The sequence below is a fragment of the Opisthocomus hoazin genome, chromosome 4 (genome assembly GCF_030867145.1).
Source record: "Opisthocomus hoazin isolate bOpiHoa1 chromosome 4, bOpiHoa1.hap1, whole genome shotgun sequence".
In the NCBI taxonomy this organism is placed as follows: Eukaryota; Metazoa; Chordata; class Aves; order Opisthocomiformes; family Opisthocomidae; genus Opisthocomus; species Opisthocomus hoazin.
The window spans coordinates 89,117,216-89,144,212 of record NC_134417.1 but is presented as its reverse complement, the minus strand read 5'-3'; the positions used below and the strand labels follow the sequence as shown (position 1 = coordinate 89,144,212).

At 49.5% G+C, this 26,997-nt stretch overlaps 1 protein-coding gene across 5 annotated transcripts in view; it reads right to left on the bottom strand.

Annotated features, from left to right (window-relative positions):
* The window catches only part of LOC104337214 (mitogen-activated protein kinase kinase kinase 3), a 91,088-nt gene that overhangs the window by 49,047 nt on the left and 15,044 nt on the right, over positions 1-26,997 (bottom strand). For 3 of the 5 annotated variants that reach the window (XM_075419841.1, XM_075419844.1, XM_075419842.1), the window contains exon 2: positions 18,480-18,559. In XM_075419841.1, coding sequence (XP_075275956.1) covers positions 18,480-18,483 — 4 coding nt within the window. In that variant the 5' untranslated portion in view covers positions 18,484-18,559. Of the gene's footprint in view, positions 1-18,479; positions 18,560-19,905; positions 20,045-26,997 lie in introns of those variants that run through there. The other 2 variants (XM_075419843.1, XM_075419845.1) reach the window with 2 other exon arrangements.

Here is a 26,997-nt window from a genome sequence, read left to right as displayed (position 1 = left end):
CAGTTTGTGAGGTGTAAGTCAGTGCTCTACGGGACAGAAACCTTTCAGCACCCAGAAAGCTCACGCAGCAGGTGATGGAGTACACCACAGTTCATCTCCTGCTCTCCTCCCTCTTCAGTGAAGATGCTCAGGAGCCACAACTGATTTTCAAAACGAGAGCCAGTGAGAAACCACGTGGAATGGGCAAGAAACTCATTAGAAGAGATAACCAGCTCAGCTATGCTGGACGGAAAGGAGACACACACCGAGAGCCTGAACAGTATTCCTGACTTCTGCAGGAACTGGAGAACTTTGAAGGACCCATTCGATCTGAAACCAATCTCCTCCTTTTCAGCACTTCTACACCTATGGTCACGGTCTCTTAAAGCAGCTGTAAACTATTTCACTGCCAAGTCTCAACCACAAGCACCGAAAGCCCTATCAAGATCTAGGGCACCGCACACTTGCTCGGAGGGTGTGAAAACCTGTTGCATGCTGCCACGTTCATGATGCAGTCAAGAGAGGCAGGTACGAGGTATGAGGCACATGCAGCTCTCGCTGTAAAAACACAAATACAGCTACTGCATTTTGTGTAAAACCCAGTGTCTCCAGGGTCAGAGCCACCTCCTCTCCAAGCCAGATTTAACTCAAAGTCTGCACAGATGTGAAAGATGACAAAAACTGTAAGAAACCAGATGGGACTGGACCCAAAATTTGAGATTCTTTCCCCAGGGAGGTGTCTGCCCTAGATCCTTATGCTCAGATACAGCATCACCTCCCCTTTTCCTGCTTCTCCTGCTGGGTTACATCAGGACTGAAGCTGGGGGATGGAGGGGGAAGGTGTGAGAAAAAGACTTCTCATGCATGCTGTGCACCCAGAGCCATCTCATTAAAGAAATAAGGGGAGAAATGGGAGAAAAATGTTTAAAATCCAGTGTCACTTTTCTTTTAGAGCTCAGCAATAAGCTCTAATGCCTGCATCAGGCATTAGGAAAACGCCTGTTTTCCTGTAGGCAATGGGAGTGTATACATATATTAAGAATATAATATATATTTGAATATTAAATACATAATCAATAAAATTATAAAAATCACATCAAAGTACATTAAGGTGCAATACTCCCCTTTCAAGTTTCCCTACCCACTGAAAACACAAATCTGTCTTTCCAGAGGGGCGGAAGGGAGCATAACCTGAAATGCTACAAGAAAACACTCAAGAAAATGAAAACTTCCATTTCTAGTTCAGGAAAAAACAAAAGCTCGAATTGTCACATATTTTGGTTTTATTCTTTCTGTTGCTGTTGTTAAAAGGGACCTCTGGGGACAAGCACCGTTTTCCAGGCAGATTTTGCAGTAGGAAAAAAAAACAGTACAAAAAAAAAGAAGAAAAAACCCTTTTTTTCTGTGGAGGGGGAAGGGACAAGTTTAAAAACAAAAACAAAAAATCCCCACAAAACCAAAAAACCACACACACCGCCCTCCAGGAATTTTCCACCAAAGCTATCATCTCCAAACCGCCCCTCACCCCTGGCTTTTTTCCAACCCGAGTGACAACAAAAGTTTCCTGAACTCGCCGACACAAAACGCAGCCCGTAACGTCACGGGGAAACGGGGCTTCGACAGGCAGCGGCAGAGCTGGGTTTTTGCTAGCGAAGCCACCCGATCGCCACCAGCTCCCACCTCCAGACCTCCCTGGACATGCCCGGCAGCATCTGCAAGGAGATGCACCTCTGGTCAACCCCCCAAGGATGCTCCAGGATTTAGAAGAGTCAGCGCTGCCTGGCCCAAGGGGGGACGGCAGGGTTTGCTGGAGCTCAGTAGCAACAATAATACAAAATAACAACCCAGCGGGGACAGCGTAACTTCAAGGCTTGCCGGAGGGATGGTCAGCTGCTCCCACCGCTCCTCCCAAGAGAAAGCCTCGGCAGCCCCCAAGAGCAGGCCAAAGCTCCCCGCAGACCACATCCCAGAGAGCTCCCACCACACCCCACGGGCACCTGCGAGGATTAACCGCGCAGCCAAGAGCAACAGCACGAACCACACTTTTACAGAATCACAGAATGTTCAGAGTTGGAAGGGACCTCTGTGGGTCATCTAGTCCAACCCCCCTGCCGAAGCAGGGTCACCTACAGTAGGCTGCACAGGACCCTGTCCAGGTGGATCTTGAATATCTCCAGAGAAGGAGACTCCACAACCTCCCTGGGCAGCCTGTGCCAGGGCTCCGTCATCCTCAGAGGGAAGAAGTTCTTCCTCATGTTCAGACGGAACTTCCTGTGCTTCAGTTTGTGCCCATTGCCCCTTGTCCTGTCGCTGGGCACCACTGAAAAGAGTTTGGCCCCATTCTCCTGACACCCACCCTTCAGATATTTAGAAGCATTTATTAGGTCCCCTCTCAGCCTTCTCTTCTCCAGGCTGAACAAGCCCAGCTCCATCAGCCTCTCCTCATAGGAGAGATGCTCCAGTCCTCTCATCATCCTCGTAGCCCTCCGCTGGACTCTCTCCAGTAGCTCCTCAACGCGAGGATGTCCAACGAGCACATGGCACCACTGAAGACATCAATAAAGAGAGATCTTCAGGCTCAGCTAGATCCTATGGTATTACCACTAGAGATGAGTATTCAGGGTCACTGTTCAGTGTTACTCCTATGGGGCAGGTCACTGTCCCTCGTACAGACGAGGGATTGCAATGTAATTTCACTAGAAGGAAGCTGGAAGCGAGCAACCCTGCAAAATCTAGAGGGACTGCAACTAGAAGTAACCAAACACCAGGTGTACATCAAACCTGGAAGTCCTCGCTGCTTACCCTACCACATGGGGCTTATGCTGGCCACCAAGGCAGGGTATTCAAATGAGCTCTGGGCAAGTTGTTTACTGATAGAGAAAGCAAAAGAAGGCAAATTTCCCATGGATTTCTGTCATCTTCTTAAACGCCAATGGTGTTTCCAACATCCAGGAAAGGTTGGGTTTACGTTACATCGCCCTCAAAGCAGTAACAGAGTCTTCCTCCTCTAACCACCCACCAATTTTGTCAAGGCTTTTTGCAACGCAGTATTCCGAGTCCATCAAATATAGGTTTAAGAATTCCTGGTGGTGCAACCACACCTGCACGACTGTGGAAGTCGCATCTCCTCAAAAAGTCAGGCTACAGACCTCTGCCAGAAGTGTCCTTCTGCATCTCTCCCAACACAGCCAAGCAAGAAGCAGCCACTCACCTTCAGCAGTTGCTTAAATTCAGCCCATTTTCAAAAATACTCAACCACCAACTTAATGAGCCTAGAATGAGTGGGGCAAACTGGGCGCAAGTTGCCCTGAATCAGATACTGGAAGAAAATAAAAGAAGGAAAGAGAAGATATTTCTAATATTTAGCCTGTCAACTCTGCATGTTTGTTCCTCCATCTACTAAAAAGCCAACGCCAAAAAGCATTCTGTAGAGCTTTTGACAATTTTTAATTACAATATATGAGTGTTACTTGCCAAAAAAACCCCAAAATACACATCTGTGCCATCACTGCTACAAAATAAGAAAACTTCTTCCTATATGAGCAGGAAAGGTGGTTTGCTGCTGCTGGAGCGTGAAAGAACACAACTGAACCACAAGCAGAAGTATGTTGTTTCCCTGAAGTAATGTATTTCTCTGTGCTTAAGTAGCTTTTTAACAGTGTGTTTTTAGTCCAAGAGAACTGCCATTTCTGAGGGACTATGACTGAAGCCTCAACTGTTCAAAACAAAACGAAAAAAACCCCACGCCGTGCTCTGAAGCAACTTCAGAGCAGGAGCACACTTTGCATCATCGGTTGCAAAACCAACACTTCCCAGTACTCTCCATGACAGCTTTGCACAGAGACTGATGCTTCCCAGACCAAGCCTCTTGCCCACCCTAATTTCTGCTCCTGGGGTCTCCAGGCTGACTCCCAAGAAGGGTGGAGATCTTTGCTCCGTGGAAACAAGCAGCCAGCTCAGCCAGTTCAGTCAAAATTCAAACAAGCACTGAAGCTTACTGGGTAATTAAATCCAAATGCCACTCCCAAGCCTCTCCAGCAAAGAAAGGGGCGTCACAGCCTGCTCGCTCTCCGTTCGGCTTGGTTCGAGCGAGCAGAGGGTGCAGGACAGACGGCTCTCCCAGGGAATCTACAGGAATCCCATGCCCAGGGCACACGCAAGATCAGGTTCTCCTAGCACGGGCAGGACCCAAGCACGCTTCAGCCTTGTGAGAAGGCAGCACTGGGACTACACAGCAAACATCTCCCCAGGCTTTGCCACGACTCCAGAGGAGAAACAGCTGCAGGTTGCACAACACCCATGAAGTATCTGCAGAGCTCGGATGGACTCGGCGACTCACTGAAACAACTGACTTTGCGCAATGTGAGCAGGTCCCTGCTCCTGAACAACCTTCTGGCCCAGCTCCACTCTTTTATTATTAGTACAAATTCACTCAAGGTATTGTAGGTTGACAGGATTAATTACTTGTACAACGAAGCCTGCTCCCTCCCCAGCATGACATGTAAACGGGAATATTTCTTCAACGGAAGACCAGGACAAGGAAAAGCTGATGACACAGACAGCAAAAATGAAATGTAAAATCAGTTGTGTTTGGCACTGTCCCTTTGCCCCCAGTGTCTCTTCTTCCATCCTCAGCTCCTTCTTTATTTTCATCTACTTTCCTTAGCAGGAAGCTCATTTCTTTCTTCCCTGCTTCCCACCACCCCCCCAGTTCTGCGCTTTTCCAATCATCTTCCTGTGACAAAGCTCACATCGCCAGCCCACCCAACCAAGGGCCACTTCCAACCAAATATAATGGAGGTCTCAAAGATACTAATTTCCCAAAGGTTTAGGGATTAGGGGAGATATCCATAGTCACAGAATCACAGAATGGTAGGGGTTGGAAGGGACCTCTGTGGGTCACCCAGTCCAACCACCCTGCCGAAGCAGGGTCACCTACAGCAGGCTGCACAGGACCTTGTCCAGCCGGGTCTTGAATATCTCCAGAGAAGGAGACTCCACAACCTCCCTGGGCAGCCTGTGCCAGTGCTCCGTCACCCTCAGAGGGAAGAAGTTCTTCCTCATGTTCAGCTGGAACTTCCTCTGCTTCAGCTTGTGCCTGTTGCCCCTTATCCACATAGAGGAGAGGAACACACAGAAGTAGTAAGCCAAGAGCACTCCCAGAAGGTGTGACCAGTGGAGCTACAGTGGACACAGGAAGGTTGGTTTTATACTTCAGTAAAAGTCCACTGATCCATTTTGGCAGGATCTCATACCAAACCAGAACACCTCCTTCCCTCATCAAGTTTCCAGTTCTGTCAGATGTTAAGACTCACAGGTCCCAGGCACTACCAACGGGAATCTAGGGCATTCAGCACTTTGCAGAATCAACTACAAAGTGAAATCAAAAAGCCACAAGATGACACATCTCCCTGCCCTTCAGACACACGTTTCCCGCACTGCTATGTGGCTTCGGTTCCAGCATGTGTGTGGGAGAGAGGAACCTGGAGTTTCAGTCTTAGTACAGCAGGCTCACTGCTGAACGAGGGTTAAAAAAAAAAAAAGCAAGGGAGAAACAGCAAGCCTGAAGGTCAACGCGGACCACCCAAAACAATTCAACAGTCAGGAGAGAAAGCAAACGAAGAAGGGACAAAGGAATAATTTAGCTGCGTTCAGATGGTCTAGACAGCACTGTTATTGTTGGCTTCTCGAATAGGTCATTACTAAGAGGCAGCCTACAGTAGTTCCATGAAGCTGCTTCCATCAACACTGCAAAAAAATTAAAAAAAGCACCAGCTGGATGAAGCACACAGAAGAGCCCGCAGAAGTAAAAGCAAGTCTTGTAAAACCCAGCAAGTTCTGATTTGGGCCTCTCTCACACAACAGGCAGAGCTGGGGCTGGGAAAAGTCGGGGAAAAATCCTGGGCGTCGCAGAAGAGAAGAATATCGGCCTGTGAGTCACCCCCGGGCAAGGCGGGAGCGCGGAGCTAAGGGCCGCAGGCTGTCACACACGCTTCCGCTTGGGTCCAGCGTAAAGCCACAGACGTGACCGCTTGTGGTGACCGAAGGTCCCACTGTGCTTTTCGCAGCCGCGATGCCGATAGCCCGGTTGAGCCGTCGTGCCTGCATAAATTCCAGCAGCAGCCTCAATCGCGAGCAGCCAGCTGTCTGGAAGGTGGTGGGATCTCACCGGGCAGGGGGAAGAGCTCTGCGAAGGCTGAGAGGAGATGAGGAGAGGATGGGAAGCCTCACGGAAACACTGTTGCCTTCAGCAAAAGCCCTTTGAAAAGGCAAGATTTTGAACACATAGTGGCAAAAATACTGAAATACAATAAAAAGCAGTGAAAAGAAATACAGAACTACATGACTATGACGCTGTCTATCTTAACTTTGGCCTGCAAAGGACATCGGAATCACAGAATAGTAGGGGCTGGAATGGACCTCTGTGGGTCATCTAGTCCAACCCCCCTACCATCAGCCTTTCATTTTGTCCAGTTTTGGAAAACGTACATTTCTTTGATTAACCGGTATACAACATTTACCATTTCACAGCATCACAGAATGGCAGGGGTTGGAAGGGACCTCTGTGGGTCACCCAGCCCAATCCCCTGCCAAAGCAGGGTCACCTACAGCAGGCTGCTCAGGACCCCGTCCAGCCGGGTCTTGAATATCTCCAGAGAAGGAGACTCCACAACCTCCCTGGGCAGCCTGTTCCAGGGCTCCGTCACCCTCAGAGGGAAGAAGTTCTTCCTCATGTTCAGACGGAACTTCCTGTGCCTCAGTTTGTGCCCGTTGCCCCTTGTCCTGTCGCTGGGCACCACTGAAAAGAGTCTGGCCCCGTCCTCCTGACACCCACCCTTCAGATATAAGCATTTATAAGGTCCCCTCTCAGCCTTCTCTTCTTCAGGCTGAACAAGCCCAGCTCCCTCAGCCTTTACCAAAGAGAACCTCAACTGAAAGCCAAGACTCGCTACCTCAGCATCACTCAGCACCTGCAAAGCGCAGTCCCTGTTCTGATGGACTCTCAGCTAAGCTGCCAGATGGGAGGGGAGCTGAGCCAGTTTATATGTCTCACTTGATGGACAGGAATCTAAGACGGACAAAAAGTCTTGCCTCAAACTACACAAGCAGTATTTTACAAAGCTAAACGTTTTAATGGAGCTTAAATTCCAAAAGGACTTAACTTCATCTAGCCATCCGGGCTGTACACGTAGGCCACAGAAATCCATTTAGCAGCCTCTACTTCATGATCTTGACCTGGAATCATGCAAAACAGCCTCTGTCAGAAAGCTGTCCAGAAAGTCTGAGTCTGAAGATTGATTCCAATAACATCTCTGTGACAAATATCTCTCTAAATTCCAGTTTGAGTACAGCTCACTTCATATTCTGCTCATTAGATCTCGACATCCCTGTATGTTGGAGACCCCTCTATTAACAGAAATCCTCTCCCCCAGTCTTCTGCAGGTATTCAGACTGCGATCTCATCCCCTTTTAACCCTTCTTCGTTTAAATGGAAACACACAGCTTCTTAGATTAGAATAATCCTTAATTCATTCCTACATCTCTTTCCAGTTCTCTATTTTTTTTTTTTTTTAATTTGTGAAGAGCAGAGCACAGACCAGAGCAACACAGAACATCCAGCAGCCACATCTTTTCATTCCTATTTGCAGCGTGAGTATGGGATAACAGCAAACTTGGCCCACACAGTGAAAGCTGACGTCTCCTGGACCAACGGCAGCTTGGAGTGCCCACTGCCTTCATTTGAAGGTCAATGTCATAGCAGTCCCAGGTCTGCTTTCCCAGGCCAGGGAACTAGACAACACTAACCTATGCGAAAACAGGTGTCAAAGAACTTGCTTGTGAAGACAAATGCTACTTTTCCTCCAAAAACCACAGGGGAAAAAACACAGAATCACAGAATGGTCGGGGTTCGAAGGGACCTCTGTGGGTCATCCAGTCCAACCCCCCTGCTGAAGCAGGGTCACCTACAGCAGGCTGCACAGGACCTTGTCCAGGCGGGTCTTGAATATCTCCAGAGAAGGAGACTCCACAACCTCCCTGGGCAGCCTGTTCCAGTGCTCCGTCACCCTCAGAGGGAAGAAGTTCTTCCTCATGTTCAGATGGAACTTCCTGTGCCTCAGTTTGTGCCCATTGCCCCTTGTCCTGTCGCTGGGCACCACTGAAAAGAGTCTGGCCCTGTCTTCCTGACACCCACCCTTGAGATATTTATAAGCATTTATTAGGTCCCCTCGCAGCCTTCTCCAGACTAAACTAGCCCAGCTGCCTCAGCCTTTCCTCATAGAAGAGATGCTCCAGTCCCCTCATCGTCCTCACAGCCCTCCGCTGGACTCTCTCCAGTAGCTCCTCATCTTTCTTGAGCTGGGGAGCCCAGAACTGGACACAGTACTCCAGATGGGGCCTCACTAGGGCAGAGTAGAGGGGTAGGAGAACCTCCCTCGACCTGCTGGCCACACTCCTCCTAATGCAACCCAGGAGACCATTGGCCTTCTTGGCAGCCACGGCACACTGCTGGCTCATGGTCAACCTGTCATCCACCAGGACACCCAGCTCCCTCTCCGCAGACCTGGTCTGCAGGAGATTAAGAGAAACCGAAGACTTCTGGGTTTCTTCAGGACTCGCATATACCATCAACAGAAATGCCACCAGGATTCAGGCCACGCACAAAATATCAGGGGCAGAGGTACCAAGACAGCATGGACTCTATCCTAAGGATATTTTCCAACCTAAATGATTCTGTGATTCTAAAGCGTAGGAGGGCTCAATCAGGAAGTAAACACTGTCACAGCGACTGTCCCAGTCACCACTAGGAGGGAGACCAGTGGGCTACAAGCTCAAGCTCCAGAACCTGACTTGGACCATAGCAAAAGCCCCTAAGCAAGTCAAGAAGGGACCCAGCCACTCTCCCAGGCAGCCACAAATACTGTCACTCACCCCCCTCAGAAGGGCTGTCCAGGACTGACCTGTGGCAGAACAGAGTGCCGCACGCATCCATCTGGTGACAGAGATGATGCAGATCAACCCCCACGTAAACTAAACCCACACGCACAAATCATTTTGCCACTGTCTGGAGCCGTGTTTGGTATCTGATAAAGAGAAAAATTATGCAATTGCCCTCCCTCCCTCCTGATTACTGTGCACTAGAGCAGACACACCGGTGGAGCACGTTCCCTTTGCAAGCCAGCAATGGCTCACTGGCATCTAGCTTCTGCTGTCCTTCACCCCCTGCAAGCCCACCCATGGGACGGCACAGTCAGCCCTGGGTACGCCTGGAGAGCAGGGCACGGCTCCGCAGCTCCAGCACGGCAATTTTACGCGAGGAAGGGAGGAAAGACCATTCTGATACGTGGGATCTCTTGGCAGGAGTTTGCTTGCTGACTTCTTAAGCTTGGGACACAAAAATTCACCCAGATAACTAACGCTGCGAGGCGGTGACGTTTCCTGAAGACACGTTTCTCCTTATCAAGGAGCTACAACACTAAAGGGTGCACCATCTAACAGGTACAGAGGATTACTGATACTTGACAAATCCATGGTAAGCATTTGCTCTCCATGAATGACATTGTTTTGGATCCTGAATTTTGCTTTTACAGCATGACCAGTCACTGCTTTGTGGAAATAAGCAAAACCAAACCCATTGGAGGCTTTTGACAGCTACAGATGTCCATCATGCCAAATGCCCAATAAAACATCTGTGCTTTTAGGGTACAGTTATACTATCTCACAGCCCCTTTTCTCCGGGGTAAAGCTCATTCTGAGAGCTCCTGTGTCCTCTTTCCCCTATTCTACCTCCGGTGACCCGCACAGCTATAGATAAAATTGCACAGTCAACAGATCAGAGAACCTGTGCAGATCAAAACCAACCCTTCCCTTCACATCCCCTTGCAAAACAGGACAGAAATTTGTGCTCCAGAATGGGACTAAGGGGAAGGCAAGAATCTGTTTTTTAAAAAAAAAAGCTAACCCAGTTATTTTGAAAATGATAATTAGTAAAACTGTATATCACATAGATCACTAATTCTGATCGCCACAATGACAGGACCCAACCAGTCCCCAGAATACTCGTCAACACAAATAAGCAAACCCCTCCAATGCAGTATGAAGTGACCAGGCTCTTAGCATGTCTATAAAAGCATCAAAAAAACAGCAAAAGATAATGAACTGGCAAATAAACAAGTATCATAGAATCATTAAGGTTGGAAAAGACCTCTACGACGTCATGTTTGTTATGTCACGATGTATTTGAGATCCAGGCTGTGAGAGAATGCAGAACTTTGACTGTCCTTGGAATTGCCCCAGGGAAAACCCAAGGCTAAGGTAACGCCGCTGGCGCTGCGCCTCAGCTTAGGTAAGGCCAGAGCGATGCCCTTAGAACACGGAGCCACCAAACATCGGAGGGTTGGACTAGATAACCCACAGAGGTCCCTTCCAACCCCTACTATTCTGTGATTCTGTGAACACCCTGCAAACATCAAAATCAAAACCTTTCAAGGGCACTGAACGGCAAGTTTTATCATTCACGGAAAAATTTCAGTGGCTCAGCCACACATCGTAGGAGAAATTTCTCCTGATGAATGCGCAGAGCTGTGGCACGACAGCATCGCACCCTCGTCCGAGATTTACCAGGGACTTCATTCCGCAATGGAAAAGGACTCTGGATCCAAAAGGTGTTTGGTTTAGCTCAGCAGGGAGGGAAAGCAGGGTTACGTCTGCGGTTCATTTACAACCTGCTGCTCCCAAAATAGCCGTCGCGCTGACAGCACCACGCGCAGTAAAATTCCACGGGATCAGAGCCACCGGCAGAGCCTCCCCACGCTCCGCAACACGCCGTCCTCCCCGGCCCTGCGCACCGGCCCCCACATCTCCCCCGAGCATCCCCGCACACACCCAGGGCGGTGAAGCCCGGCCAAAAAGCCATTCTCCCCCAGACACAGCCCATGCAAAATCCCCACCGCAGGGTCTGGTTAGGGCAAAGCGGCTTGGGGACAGAATCACAGAATGTTCGGGGTTGGAAGGGACCTCTGTGGGTCATCTGGTCCAACCCTCCTGCCGAAGCAGGGTCTCCTACAGCAGGCTGCTCAGGACCTTGTCCAGCCAGGTCTTGAATATCTCCAGAGAAGGAGACTCCACAACCTCCCTGGGCAGCCTGTTCCAGGGCTCCGTCACCCTCAGAGGGAAGAAGTTCTTCCTCATGTTGAGATGGAACTTCCTCTGCTTCAGTTTGTGCCCATTGCCCCTTGTCCTGTCGCTGGGTACCAGTGAAAAGAGTTTGGCCCCATCCTCCTGACACCCACCCTTCAGATATTTATAGGAATTTATAAGGTCCCTTCTCAGCCTTCTCTTCTCCAGGCTGAACAAGCCCAGCTCCCTCAGCCTTTCCTTGCAGAAGACATGCTCCAGTCCCCTCATCATCTTCCTAGCCCTCCGCTGGACTCTCTCCAGTAGCTCCTCATCTTTCTTGAACTGGGGAGACCAGAAGTGGGCACAGTACTACAGATGGGGCCTCACCAGGGCAGTATAGAGAGGAACAAGAACCTCCCTCGACCTGCTGGCCACACTCCTCTTAATGCAACCCAGGATCCCACTGGCCTTCTTGGCAGCCAGGGCACACTGCTGGCTCATGGTCAACCTGTCGTCCACCAGCACTCCCAGGTCCCTCTCCACAGAGCTGCTCTCCAGCAGGTCAACCCCAAGCCTGTACTGGTGCATGGGGTTGTTCCTCCCCAGGTGCAGGACCCTGCATTTGCCCTTGTTGAACCTCATCAGGTTCCGCTCTGCCCAACTCTCCAGCCTGTCCAGGTCACGCTGAATGGCAGCACAGCCTGCTGGTGTATCCACCACTCCTCCCAGCTTCGTGTCATCAGCGAACTTGCTGAGGGTACATTCAGGGTACATGCAGATCTAAAGCATGGCGAAAATTAAATAAGCAAGCCTCCGTCAGCCAAAGAGCGAGCATTTACCCTAGGGAGTACCAACGGGAAACTTCACCCAGCCTTGACCCTTCCGGCTGCCAAAGGCTTCCCAGCCCTGAACTGGCTCCCGGTTGCAGCCCTGGGGAAGATGGGAGGCAGAGACAGGAATACGGCAGCGAGGGCTTTCCCATAAAAGCACAGAGTGCTGCAAGATAAGCCGGGCTAAATCTCTGCCTCTTGGACAAACCCATTGCTTCTCATCTGCTTTTGCAGATTAGTTCGTCTAGGAGAGCTGCAAGCAAGGGTGAGATCCTTCAACAGCAAAACCAACCACATTTAAGATTTTTTTGTATGCCGACAGCTCTGCTGAGCATTAAAAAAACCCCAGGATTTTATGGCACGATGCATTTTGTCCCACAGCATCTGCCTGCAAAACTCCTCACCACTTCAAAGGTACCAGGTACTGGCTTTTCTCTCTCTCCACCCACAACAAACATTCACACCTTTTTGGCTAGTCCTCCCCTCTGCTCCACAGACACTAGCTACCTTTTCCTTTAATGGGTTAACATCATTGAATTGAACTTGGGACAATCTTTCTAGCCTGTTTTTCTGCTAAGCTTAAAATTTGTTCCTTCTGAAGAAGGCTTATGCACCTAAAAGGCAGCCTTGGTTTTTTTCCACCTCTATCAGTTTCGTCTAATATAAAAATATTACCTCGCCCCACATCCCGTACCTCTCTTGAGCACACTTGAAAGGAGAAAAATGTTTACCCAGCAAGAAACATAGCTGGCAAGTTATTTCCCCTGACTGCCTCCGATACCTTTGAAGGTTATTTGAAGGCTCATAAAGACCTCTTTCTCCCTCCCAGCCCAGCTACTTCCAATACTCAACCACTTCCAAGGCTCAAAGCCCCAGTCCAGAGCCCCTGAACTCCTAATCTGTTGCTGCAGCAACGGCTGCAATGTCCCAAATAGAGCGATGCAGGTCCAGTCCCACGTTCCCCTGGTGCCCAAAGTGCCTGGCGTGACCCTGAACAGGAGCCCTGAGCGCAATGGGCATGATGCTGCTAAAGGGAGAAGGACATACAAACACCTCTAAAAAATAAGAAAACCTGAGCTAGAAAGCTTGATGTGCATCAGAATAAGATGAACTGCTGCAATTCAACCTGAATTTTTTTTTTTTTTCAGATCACTCTCAGCATACAAAGTGCAAGTGAAGAGCAAAGGCACTGCCTTAGATGGAGGGATGAAGAAAACAAGGCATGGGAGAGCTGAGACATCAAGTCCTGCATGCATGGGGATGGGGAGAGTCAGTCTGTTCTCCCCCCACCAACCAGGGCAGTTCTCTCCATCTCAACAGCCCCCAAAAAACCACTGAATTGGGTTAAACAGCCAGACCACGGCTGGGCGAACAGGCCCCCTTCCTCCTCCAGCAAGCTGCCGTGCCTTCTGCCAGCCCAGCCTGCAGTTGTCTTCTCCAAACACACCCACTCTATCACGGCAATCCTGTCAATAAGCATCATTCTCCCACCTTCTGCACCTCAGGTTAAGCACAGAATCACAGAATGTTGGAAGGGACCTCTGTGGGTCATCTAGTCCAACCCTCCTGCTGAAGCAGGGTCACCTACAGCAGGCTGCACAGGACCTTGTCCAGCCAGGTCTTGAATATCTCCAGAGAAGGAGACTCCACAACCTCCCTGGGCAGCCTGTTCCAGGGCTCCGTCACCCTCAGAGAGAAGAAGTTCTTCCTCATGTTCAGACGGAACTTCCTCTGCTTCAGTTGGTGCCCGTTGCCCCTATTCCTGTCGCTGGGCACCACTGAAAAGAGTCTGGCTCTATCCTCCTGACACCCACCCTGCAGATATTTATCAGCATTTATAAGGTCCCCTCTCAGTCTTCTCTTCTTCAGGCTAAAGATTGCCTTTCTGCTGAAGCAACACTTACACTCGCTCCAGAAAAGTCCTAAAGACCTAAACCTTCGAGTTACACGTACAGACGCTGAACACAACAGACAAACGCTCCTCGAGTCTTTATTATCAGAAACACACATGCACACACACAGTATCTCATGATGAGAATTAAGAATACTCCAATCACTTTTAAAGAAAAAGAAGTCAGACAATAAACATGCTGGTGCCTTAAATACCAACTTCTGCAGGTTTTTTTAGTAATACTTTTACTGCGCTTGCATGTTTAAACACAGCAATTTTCAACCGCCATTGACCACGGTCCTTTCACTGTGTTGTGCTGGAGACACGGACATCTTTAGAAGTGTCATAGGCACTCACTGGTGCCCAACTACATTTTGGTCAAATTGTAAAGAAGTCTTGGACCCTCATGGAGAGGTGGCAGATGGAAATGGACTGTGAGCTGGAGGAATTGCCCTGTGCCAGGAGTGAGAGGTGGGACATCCTGCTTTAGGACATGTGTTCTCCACTCCAATTTTTCTCCCATTATGAAGGCTGAGAAAACCAATGTAAGAGGCACAGATCACTCGGACTCTCCAAGGCCTGAAAAGAATGGCAACGCAACAACCATGTTAAAAATGAATTCATTATTCTTGCAACCAGCAGGAATTACAGTACCAAACCAAGAGCAGATAACCACTTCAGGTGCCGGCACCATTTTGGATGATCAGTCAGCATCCAGCAAGGTGTGCTGGGCACCAGCCTTCCTGAAGGCATCTCTCTCCGACCCGTGCTCAGTCATCTTACCCCACTTCACCTCCAGATCCAAGACCTGACCCACTCAGGAAACATTCAGTCAGCTTCTGAAGCGGTGACTGAGCACCCACAGCATGGCCACATCTCTCCCTCTAGAAACTACTAAGTCCTTCCAACGCCATTTCCACCTACAAACCACCCTAGTATCCTCACCACCTTCCTTTTCCATACAAAGAAATCTGAGTCAACTGCTTCACTACAAATATAGCTGTTACACATCTGGAACAAAGTGTTCCAGGACAACACTAAATGGGAGCTCAAGTGATTTACTGAAGACCAAAGCATGATCAAAACCAGAACAACTCTGTCCCGGGATCCTAGGATGTATCCAGTTACTCTCCCCTCCAGCCTTCTGATCTACCCTGCAGAGAGATTACCCAGGTCCTTCACAGAAAACACTAAGAGAAAAAGCATCAAGAGCCAACAACGTGCGCTCGCAGCCCAGAAGGCCAGCCGTACCCTGGGCTGCACCCCTAGCTGTGTGGGCAGCAGGGCGAGGGAGGGGATTCTGCTCCTCTGCTCCACTCTGGTGAGACTCCCCCAGGAGTCCTGCATCCAGCTCTGGAGCCCTCAGCACAGGACAGACATGGACCTGTTGGAGCAGGGCCAGAGGAGGCCAAAGCAATGATTCAAGGACTGGAGCACCTCTGCTGTGAGGAAAGGCTGAGAGAGTTGGGGCTGTTCAGCCTGCAGAAGAGAAGGCTGCGGGGAGAACCTTAGAGCAGCCTGCCAATACTACAAGAAAGCTGGGGACAAACTTTTTAGTAGGGCCTGTTGTGACAGGACAAGGCCTGATGGTTTTAAACTAAGGAAGGGCAGATTTAGACTGGATACAAGGAACAAATTGTTTACAATGAGAGTGGTGAGGCACTGGAACAGGTTGTCCAGAGACGTGATGAATGCACCATCCCTGGAAACATTCAAGACTGGACGGGCTCTGAGCAACCTGGTCTAGTTGAAGATATCCCTGATCATGGAGGGGGGTTGGACTAGATGACCTTAAAAGGTACCTTCCAACCCAAAGCATTCTGAGATTCTATGGCACGGTCATGGCCATGTCTACACATCAGAAGACCACCCAGTGCCAAGGACCTCTGCTTAGACTGGCCCATGTAGAGATACTGTCTTGGACCTGCAACAGCAGAGCAACCTACCTGCAGCGCCGGGATGCCATGGCTGCAGAAGCACCAATGTACCCCATGACACAACCAGACTTCTATGTCAGAGGTACAGCCCATGGAGACGCCAGAAGTCCCCACTTCTCATCTTGTGGTCTCCATACAAGGTCACACAGCTTCCCTAGAACACGTCCAGGAGTAAACAATCCTACGCTGAACTCTGAGACACTGAGCAGACTATAAATAGGATCCTAAGAAGAAAGGTAGACCTGGAATGGACCTTCAGAGATCACTTCACTCAACACACCTCCTCTGTGGTCTACCAGGAGGAAATCAGTGACATGACTGCAGACTCCCTGCTCTTCCCTTGAAAATGCTCCCCCATCCCATTGCGTAGAGGAAACAAGCACACATATAAAAGGAGGAGGGGAACTGAAAGTAATAAAACCTCAAAATCTAGTCTAATTTTCTGTGCGTCAAAGCTGTTGCAATGATCCTTTAACCAAAAAACACCACTTGGTAACACTGATCAAGATACACTTCATCTGCCTTGCCCCAACAGCCAAGCCAGAGGCCGGACTCCGGACCACACCATGATCCTTCCTGAACGCAGCCTGGCAGACCTCACCGGTCCTCACACAGGCATCGATGCTGTATCAGCGACGAGCTACAGCAACGCTCCAGGCGGTGACATTTGGGGCGGGGGACATGCAGAGCACCTTCCCCCCACACATAAGGGTAAGCGGAACAGCCAGTCTGCAGAAGACTCCTACCAATCCGGCTCGCCTTCCCAGAAAACTGTCACAGTGCCGGGCAAAAGGGTGCTGCTCTCTTCACCACAGTATTGCTGCAATTACGCCTTCCCCAGCGCATCCGTATCACGTTCACTGCCGACAGTGTGCAGGCACATTGAGCAGTTCACATCAACTGCTCTCTCTGCAAAAGAGGTCATCAAACTACCTGCTGAGAACCGGACTGGAGCCAGCAAACCCATTCCATATGGGTGCTCAGAGCAAGTCAAAACCTTCCTCCTTCTTCAAAACAAAAAAACAAAAAAACAAAAAAAACAACAAAAAATTAACTGACAAAGGAGCAGCATTCGCCTTTAAACTGAAAACGTCTCTAAAAAACTTGGGGGTTTCTCACCAGGGATTTTAAACTGAAATTTGTCATTCTTCATATCGAAGCAGCAGGTCTGAACTTTCTCTTCCCTTCCATTTTTATTTTTTTTTTTTTAACTTGGCTTTAAATTAGCCCTCTTCCCACAAAATCTCTCTTCTAGCTAACAGAGAAAGAGCAAAAAAGTCAGAGAGGTAAAGCCAGGATGGGGTAAACACTGCTTTTCTCCTTTCTCTGTGTGGGAGGACAAACAGTTAAGGTGTGGCAGTGGCTTCACATTTTTCATTTTTTAAGTTCAAACCACGACAAAACTGTGTATCACTTCTCCACCAGGTTTGCAAGGACAATCCCTAAATGTACTGGTATTCCCCTCCCACCTCCTTTCCTCCCCCCTCCAAGCCCTGAAAAGTTTGGGGTGAACTTGTGTAAATGCTGCAAATGTAGAAGTGAAGCGCCCAGCTTCATCCAGGGCCCCTCTGCCATCCCTTCCCCTCTCTTGGGTCAGCAGGTCAGGAAGCCCTTTCAGGAGACGAATTTAGGCTCCCCCGTAACCTGCCTCTTCTGGTGAAGGGAACAGGACAGTCCAAGCTCAATTAGTTCCATGTGTTCACCAAGGAGACATCCACCTGAAGCAGAACCTGGCCTTGGTCTTCAACTTGCTGAGCCTTCTCTTTTCAGCAAAATGGAAGGAAAGGAGCAGAACCCCCCATAGCTGCTGGAACTGCTACTGGCTGGCAGAACGGCTCATAGACCACTTCAGAATTGTTTCTGTGGTCAACGTACATCCTGCAAAGAGCTTTCTCATACTTTGCCGTGCTCACAAAGGCACAAAACGCCAGCCGCCTCCCAAACCCAGCAGTGCTGCTGGCAGTGAGGCACGCGTCCAGGCGATCCCTCCAGTTCCCTTCACCCGTGAGACAGGTAACCAGCACAGCAGCAGAGCACGGACATTTTTCTGTAAGTAAGGTATGATACTGCAAGAGTGACAGGATGAGTTTGATGGCCAGCACCATCAGAAGGTGAAGGAGGCTGGGGCTTTCATTTGTCACCTGCTCATGTGAGACAACATCACAGATCTGATTATTCACGTGCTAAAACTGAGCACTTCCAAGCGGTCCCGATTTCTAACATAACAAATTTTCTTTAGCAGCAGAGGGAAGATAAAGATCATTCTGTACCTCCAGAGCTACAAATAATTTCCACTTTTTTTAAAAAAAAAGTCTCCCTCAGCACCACAGAGCATCTGATACACAACTATTCCAGTGGAAGAGGGAGAAAGTGCAAGCAGCCCAGGTCACTCATTAGAAAAGCAATGTACTCAAGCTCTGTTTGAAACAGAAGCTTCTTTGGGAGAGGGGAGATACAGGAGATGAAGACGCCCTGCCCAGAAATACAAGGCAAACTTGGGAAGAGGCTCCACCTAGGACATGACCCACCAGATCATGCTGATGTTAAAAAGAGAATTTCTCCCATTTTGACACCACTGGAAGGCAAAAAAAAGATTAGAAAGCAATGTAATATTCAGCCAGACCATCTTGGCAATGTCTCCCGCTCTGTTATCATGCTTGGTAGCCCCAACCAAAATCAGCAGGCTGCAAAAAATGAATTGCTTCAAGTGAATCCAGTTCTTACCCATCTTTCCATCTACATCAGGCCTCCATTCCACCGGTCCCAGACACTCGTACCTTATCCTCCACTCTCAAGCATCCACCCTGTAATAACAAACATACAGAGAGTTTACAGATGAATTTTGACATGTCAATGGCGACAGAGTCTGAACAGGACCGCCCTTCACAAAGCATTCCCCATCCACCACCTGGGCTGGAGGAAAGACAAGAACCATTTAGGTGGGGACTGAGACCAGGAGCCCACCCTCCTCTACACACCCCAAAGGTAACACACGACAAACCTGGCAACTTTTTGTTCTTCAAATCTTGGCATAACCAGCTTATACTTGTGCCACAGGCCTCCTCTTGCTAAAAGCAGACTATCTTTAACATTTTTTTACATTATTTAATGGAACCTTAAAGCAACACTGTCTTTAAGGCATTACATTTAGCGGTATCCCAGTTGAAACAACACTCACTTGGGGAACAGACCAACAGCAGGACACAGAAAGTCAGCCCCAGAAGCAGCCCGTCTTCAAGCAGAAACCTAAATTTAGCCCTTTCACATTCCAGCCAAGGCTCCTCAAGGCTGGACCAGCCTTCCTCTGGCACACAGGGGGAAAAAAAAAAAAAAAGCCCTGAGTCTGGGCAGTTCTCGGCAGCAACGTATGCCCCATACATCCCTCTCACAAGCACGTCCCCACAGCCCTTCCAGAGCTCTCTGCCTGCTGCCAAGCGCTACTCGTGGCTATCTGCTCCTTTGCCCAAACCCGATGCAGAAGGGGGTTCAGTCACCTGGCACGCTGCATTTAGCCAACGCTCGGTGCCCAGCAAAGGGATTTTTTCTTTCCCCTCACTGAGGAACTTCACCCGAGCCTGCTGGAATCAGTCCTGCTCACCAGTGGAAAACCTCCTTTTAGCCTGAAGGAAGGCATAACCCAGCGAAAGGCAGGCAGAGCCACAGAAGGGATCAGCAAAGACCAATCCACTTCAGCTGGCCGATAGGCACACAGATTCCTCGGTCGTAAACCTGGGTGATAACAGGAGTGAAAGGAGAGACATCTCCAGCGCTTCGTCAGGCTTGCACGGAGAAAGACATTCCTGTCCTGCAGCCACCGAAGGCAACAGTGCCCCAAAGTCAGCAAGAGCTGTGCGTGCCAGGACACCGAGACGAATTCTGCAGCCTTACACACCACGGACTGGGCAGAAACAGTAGAAAAAGGCACTTTGAAAATCTCCCAGCTCAGTCAAATCAATTTAAACGCAATTAAAAAAAAAAAAAAGAAACAACTCTGAAGTGAGCCGGGAATGATCGCAAGCGTGGATTAAACAGACCTTCTGCAGCTCCGGCGCCTTGGCGCTGGCAAGCGGGAGGATATTTATCCAGCCTATTTTGAGAGAGACGCGCAGGAAGGGAAAGCGATAAGAAAGCAGCAGAGGCGGAGACGTACGTGTGCCCCGACGTGCGTGGTTCCTTCTGCTGCTGCAGCTTCCTCTCACACAGCACCGTTTCGCCCAAGAGCCCGCAGCCGCCGAGGACCCTGCTCTGTCCGTTTGCAAGAAAAAGGAGGAGGCGAGGAGGTAACCAACAGGCTTGGAAAGGTTAAAAATCCTGAACCAGGCAGTCTGTGCAAAGGGGGATCGAGACAGGACAAGGAGTAACAGCTTTAAACTTAGGGAGGGTAGATTTAGACTGGATATAAGGAAGAAATTCTTTACAATGAGGGTGGTGAAACACTGGAACGGGTTGCTCAGAGAGGCAGTGGAGGTCCCACCCCTGGAAACATTCAAGGCCGGGGTGGACAGAGCTCTGAGCAACCTCATCTAGTTGCAGATGTCCCTGTTCACTGCAGGGGGGTTGGGCTAGATGGTCTCTGAAGGTCCCTTCCGACCCAAAGCATCCTGTGATTCTATGATGATTTTAAGCGAGAACAGACAAACGCCAAAAAGCAGTGTAAAAATTCCACCCGATTATAACGGGAGCGGGAAACAGCCCAGATCTTCACTGCTTTTGCTTTCAAAATTGATGCGATGCTTCCAGCAATTCAGCTGCGTGCAGAGTTTGCACCAAGGGCCACCTGCGGATAGCCTGGATTAACCCTAAATTCCTGGGCTAGCCCAGGCTAACTCTCCCATCAGCGTAACAGGCTTTTCTAACAGCTTTCTGGAGACCTTCCAGACCTTTGCAACCCGTATCTAGTTACAAAGGCCTGCACCTACAGGAACCGTGCTAATGAGCCCTGGAAAAACCAGGCGACCTTTCCATCAGCAGAGCCCTGCCCTGTGCTCTTCCCCATCGCCTCTGCCACGGCAAGCCCCTGAGACCCCACCACCCAGCTCTCACAGGCAAACCGGCCCCTGCACACCGTGCAGGAAATCCTCGCAGACACATCAGAGAAAAAGGGTTTCTGTTTCAGCAGATCTCTTCAGTCCTGAGACCAGCCAGCCTCCAAATTGGACTGCAAACACCGGCAATTTCCGTGGCTTCCCAAAAATACATACCAGCAGCTTCCTGTTACAGAAGGACAAATTCCTGTTTCTAGTACAAATTCTGTCCTTTTATTATCTCCCTTAAAAAACAGGGAGGGGGGCAAGACTCTTTGGCCAGGCTCTTTTCAGTGGTGCCCAGTGGCAGGACAAGGGACAACGGGCACAAACTGAAGCAGAGGAAGTTCCAGCTGAACATGAGGAAGAACTTCTTCACTCTGAGGATGACGGAGCCCTGGAACAGGCTGCCCAGAGGGGCTGGGGAGTCTCCTTCTCTGGAGATATTCAGGACCCACCTGGACAAGGTCCAGCCTGCTGTACGTGACCCTGCAGGAGGGTTGGACTAGATGACCCACAGAGGTCCCTTCCAACCCCTGCCATTCTGTGATTCTGTGAAAGGGAAAAAATATGAGCAGGGGTTGACATACTTCAAAGCAGCATCCCGCTGCTCCTGCCCCTAAGCTCCCCAATCACAGCCTTCAAGGGTCAGCACTCCGCAACGCAAACCAGCGAGCATCTGGGCTCCCACTTCGCACTCCACCGCTCCCACAGCTAGCAGAACACTGTAAATCTACTCTAAATCTCTGCTGTCAACGAACAAACTACTGCCCTGGTAACCTCGCCGGGCACAAACACCTCCCGCCAAGCAATGAAAGCAAGAGCTCAGCCAAGCGCTGGCTCCCAGGGGTGCTGGGGCGATGCAGTACACGTATCCCAGGCTGGCACCGTGCATGCGAGAGCCTTCCACTACTCCCATCTGCTCGGGAAACTGGTGGAGGTCACTCAACCTGCAGGGAAGCCCGGTACAGATGCTCTCATCCAGAATAAAAGCAGCTTTGAGTTGACTGAACTCAATTCTGCAGCTGAAGTGGCTCAACATCATTACAGCTACGTAAGCGCAGAGTAGGAGTATCCACACGAGAACCACACGCAAGGTTATCAATCCACTTGAAAAATTAATTACAGCTCTTCCCTTCACACTCCACACTCCTGGCTGGGGAGGGAGTAAGCAAGACTGAGTTCAAGGGAGACAACAGCAACATACCGCCCAGCTAGACACGACTCCAGCCTCTGTGCAGCTAAGTTGTGGAAAGCAAAGCAGGGGAGGAGACGATGGAGAAGAGCAATTTTTTCCCTGGATTTGAGGGAAGACACAAAAATGACTGGAAGAAACTTACTGGGAGGAGGGGTATAGGATAGGGGTTAGGAAAGCAGTAAGAGTGCAGCCCAACATCGAGAGCTGGAGTCACCAGTGGCCTACCATTGACTTGAAATGCAATTTACAGTATCACCTACCCCAAAAAGGGCTGTTCTTACCCCAGGAGGCTCAGCATCCATCCTAAAACACGGCCTCTGAGTCGGGATGCCTTGCCAGCACCGCAACACGAGCGAGTGGCATCTCCCTCTGCGGTTCATCATCCCCAGGCTTCCAGGGAAAGCAGCATCTACCTATTCCTGCCTCAGCACCACTTCACACTTTGGTTTGAAGGTGTAGGGACACATCACCGTTAAAAAAAAAATTAATAAGCCACAGTTGCCCCTGAAATACAGCTCAGCTGGAAAGCTACTCAAACTAGCATTGCTAAAATTGGGACTTTCCTAGTTTTTTCAAGCAGCAGGGAACAACATGTTGGGCTCAGAGTTTAACAAGCAAGAGTCAAGCGGAAAAAATCTCTCCTTTTTAAGAGTTGACCACATTAACTTTCAGCAAGTTTCCGGGAGTCCTGCCAGGGCGCTGCAGTTTTGTATACTACGGAACTGTTAAAAATATTATTGTAGATGTTATTTTCAAAAAGCTTCAGGGGCCAGGGCTGGGGTAGTGTTAAAAACAACAGCAAAGCAAATGAGATTGTTTTAACGGCGAGAACACAAAGGTGTGCGTGCTGATAGCTCGGTCAAACAGCCTGCAGGCTTGGCAAAGATGGATTCAAACGCGAAGAGAGAGCCGCTGAAATATTACATGTTTCCTCACATCATCTCAACCTCATCCTTATAGTTTTGTCTAGGCACTATAGAACATTCGCTCTCGTGCACACGGAACTGCCCTGAAAGTGGGATCCATATTCTGGGGCTACACAAAAGAAGAGCTAAATGTTGGTGACACTTGAGACACTCAAGACCCTACTCTCATGGCATTTTCCACTCAGGTTACCCAAAGGATGCGCCACACAGGGGCAGCTAAAAAACCAACCACTTAAGACCATGCATCTACATGGATGTGGCACTTGGGGACATGGTTTAGTGGTGGACTTGGCAGCGTTAGGTTTACAGTTGGACTTGATCTTAAAGGCTTTTTCCAACCTAAATGGTTCTACATTTATGAGCATGCAACTGGGAGGGACTTTTTTGCAAACACGCATGTAACCAGGCCAGGTTTGCGGGCTTATCTCCCAAGTGGGCTCAAGGGATAAACTTCATGAGCCAAGATGAGGAGGAAAAAAGCCTTTCCCGAGCATGCACTGGTCAGGCTGCGAAGCAAGAAGCGACACGCACGCATCAGCACAGCCCATGCAAGGAGCAAGCCAGCACTCTGGGAACCACAGCCGATGAAACCCAGCAACCCTTTCTGTATGAATACTCCTCAGTTGAGGTTTCTTCTCCCTGTGTTGGGGCTTAAAAGCTGCTTAAGAATCTTTTTCACAGCATATGTTGCTGGGAGAAGAGATCTGTGCTTAAGAGCCCCTGTGCACGATGGAGGATGCCTTTAGCGAGGGACGCAGCTGCCGCAGCTGGATCCATCGGCTGCTTCTACAGAAGAATCTCCTGAGCCATCCTGCACAACGTGTACGTAGAATACCAGCTTTAAAACCTGCACGACTCCTGCTGTTAATTCCACGACAGCCTTTTGAAACAGCCATTGAGATCTTCAAACCTACCCCCTCTCATCACTTCCTCTTCTCGCAAATGAGACGTTGCACGCAGCACGCTCCGAGAAGTTCTTTTTTTCAGTCAGCTCCTTTTCTTGCTTTACAGTAATAGTGCTTTTACCAAATTCAGTGAAATAATCAGCAATTTATACCGGCATATAAAATAGCTTTGATTCTGCATACAGATCTCAAACTTCTGGAAACTCATAAAACAAGGAAGCAAATTAAAAGGATTAGAAAGGACTCTTCTATCAGAAAAAAAAAAAAATCAGACAACGCAGCCCTATCAGGTCAGAGTTAATGTATTTTTATATATAATATATATAATACAAAATATATAAAAAATATAATAGATATTAAAATATTTATATATATATATATATAAAACAGAGAAGTCATGCAAAGCAAATTTCCAGAGAACACACGTGGTCCCCACACGTCTGGTTTTTCACTTGCACCAAGGTCCACACAGCGCAGAACCACATCTCTGCTGAGCTCGCCCTCAGGGCGGAGGAATCGCCTCCTCCAGCAGCCGGTGCGGCCGCAGCAACCTGCAAACACCCCGATCACAGCCCGCAGCCCACCTCAGTGCCACCATACACTGCGCCCGAATGCAAACGTTGAAATCGGGCACTGAAGCGACAAAGCGTAAAGGATCCTCCTCTCCCCAGCAGCCAGCCGAGCCACCGTTATCCCAACGCGCGGTCCTGCTTGCTGAGGATGAAGGTCTGCAGCTCGAGGAGAGCACTGTCCTGCACCACTTCACCTTTCACAGGGCAAAACCCTGTCCTCGAATCGCTATCTGTGTACTTCTACAGCAGGGACAAACCCTGCTGCACGCTACATCAACAAAACCCCTCGGACTCCAATGAACACACCCCCCTCAGAGAACACAGCAAAGGGGAAGGTGTCTCTCTACGTGGAAGATAAAAGCCAACGCAGAAGAGTGGTGTCAGTTGTTCCTCCTGTAGGTTTTCACAGCCTTATTGTTGTGTTTCCCCTCAAATGACCGAAAACTTTGTGGGAGGGAAATTAAAACAAAAAAAAGTGTATCTGGAAACATACAGATTCAGGCATTTTTCTTCAACGTATTTCTTCTTCCTTGGGAAAAAAAAGAGGAAGAAGAACCAGAAACTAAAAAGGAGGAATAGATACTAAAACCTTCAGATGAAATATGCTCTCAGAAAAGCATTTGTCTCAGAGCAAAATCTTCCCTGGCAAAAGCAACTGGGAGAAAAGCCCCTGCGCAGCACCCATCTGCTAACTGGCACTAGGAAGGAAGAGTCTCCATGAACGCTCCATGATCTTGGAGGTCTTTTTTTACTCCAAAGAGCTACGAAGCCAACATGGTGCAATGAAGAACCTGGCCTGAGAGCTGGCATCTGCACCAGGGACTGATAATGGCAGGATAACAGCAGGCAGGAACCAACCCTGTCTCCATAGCTTTGACCTCTGAGAGGTTGGACTTGACGATCTTGGAGGTCTTTTCCAACCTTAATGATTCCATGATCAAATGCATTACAAACTTTCTGACTGGTCCAACACGCTCTAGCAGGGAGGTTAATATCAAGTGACTCAGCTTTGGAGCAGGTAGGAGAGAGGTCCACCCCATCCCCTCGGTGGACAGCAAGACCTTGTAGCAGCATCAGGGCTTTGAAGCCACCACGCCATCTCTCACGCCCGTCCCACCTTCTAGCTGACCCACTTTCTCTCGCTTGCAGCATCCCGCTGATGGCATACAGGATAACGTCTGTATCTGCTATGAGTTGTCCTACCAGCCTTTGTACACCACCATTTACCCTCAACAGGCTGCAATCAATAGTCCCTCTCGCAGCCACCCCACCGCACAGCTTCCTCTCTAACAAGCTGCAGCCTCACTCCCGCAGCTCGTCTAGATTTGATTGATCACAACACAACTTCCCAATTGACTGCGAAGCCGAGGGATGAGGACTAATTGACCACTTTCTGCTCTCTCAGCAGCTGCCTGGTTATTCTGCTCCTTCCTCGCAGGCAAGAAGCATGAGCTCCACAGCACATGGGGAGACCAGGACCTTAGGATCCATCCCCAAGAGCCACCACTGAATTTGCAAGGTCCTTTTCTTGCTCACGCCACTTCTGCCACGTAATTCTGGATCAAGATTAGACCAGGCGGAGGAAGCCAAGCTCAGTAAGTGCTTGGTGGAAAGCAAAGGTTAAAAGATGTGCTGTGTTTAGGGGCAGAAGGACCAGGTTTCTGCACAGCCCCAGGACACTGCTGCCTCCACAAGCTGCTGGCTTGTGCATGCCGTCGGTGGGGTGGTGATGAGGTTATGAAACAGAAACACGTGGGTCAGCTTTCACAGAGGTTTTGTTCTCCTTGTCCTCTTGACTTGTAGGTCACATGAACTCAAGTACACTTGCCTTCGTGTGTGACTAAACACAATAAAAAATGAACCATCAGCAGTGCAGGAACCAGAGTGGGCAGCACACAGCTATATGTTCACACTACCTAACAGGTCCGTAGAGCGTAAGTATTGCCCAAAGCCCTCAGAGCCTCCTAGGTCTGCACTGCCTCTCCTGCTGGCCTGTCACCATCCCCTTCTTCTGCAGTTGTGGCTCTGCAGAGCCCATGCACAGGCTGTCGCTTGCTGCAACACCAAAGCGGAAGCTTCTTCCAGACAATCACAGAATCATTAAGGTTGGAAAAGATCTCTAAGATCATCAAGTCCAACCATCCACCCAACACCACCATGCCTGCTAAACCATGTCCTCAAGTGCCTCATCTACACATTTTTTTGAACACCTCCAGGGATGGTAACTCCACCACCTCCCTGGGCAGGCTGTTCCCATGCCTGACCACTCCTCCAGTGAAGAAATTTTTCCTAATACCCCATCTAAGCCTCCCCTGATGCCACCTGAGGCCATTGCCTCTCATCCTATCACTAGTTACTTGGGTGAAGAGACCAACACCCGAGAAGGAGAAGCAACCTTAAGTTGCTCACCCTGCACCACCCACAGCCATCACGTCATGGTGACCGGCTCCCTCAGCACAAAGCAGCAGGTCACAGCCGCAGTGCTGCGTCTCCTTCATTCCCCAAGCCCGGCGGGCAGAAGAAAAGCTGAGGAAAGGGCAGATCTCGCCTCTAAACCCAGCTTAGGGCATTGCAGAGCGTAAGGCTGAGAGCACGACGCCAAGGCCAAGAGCGGTCT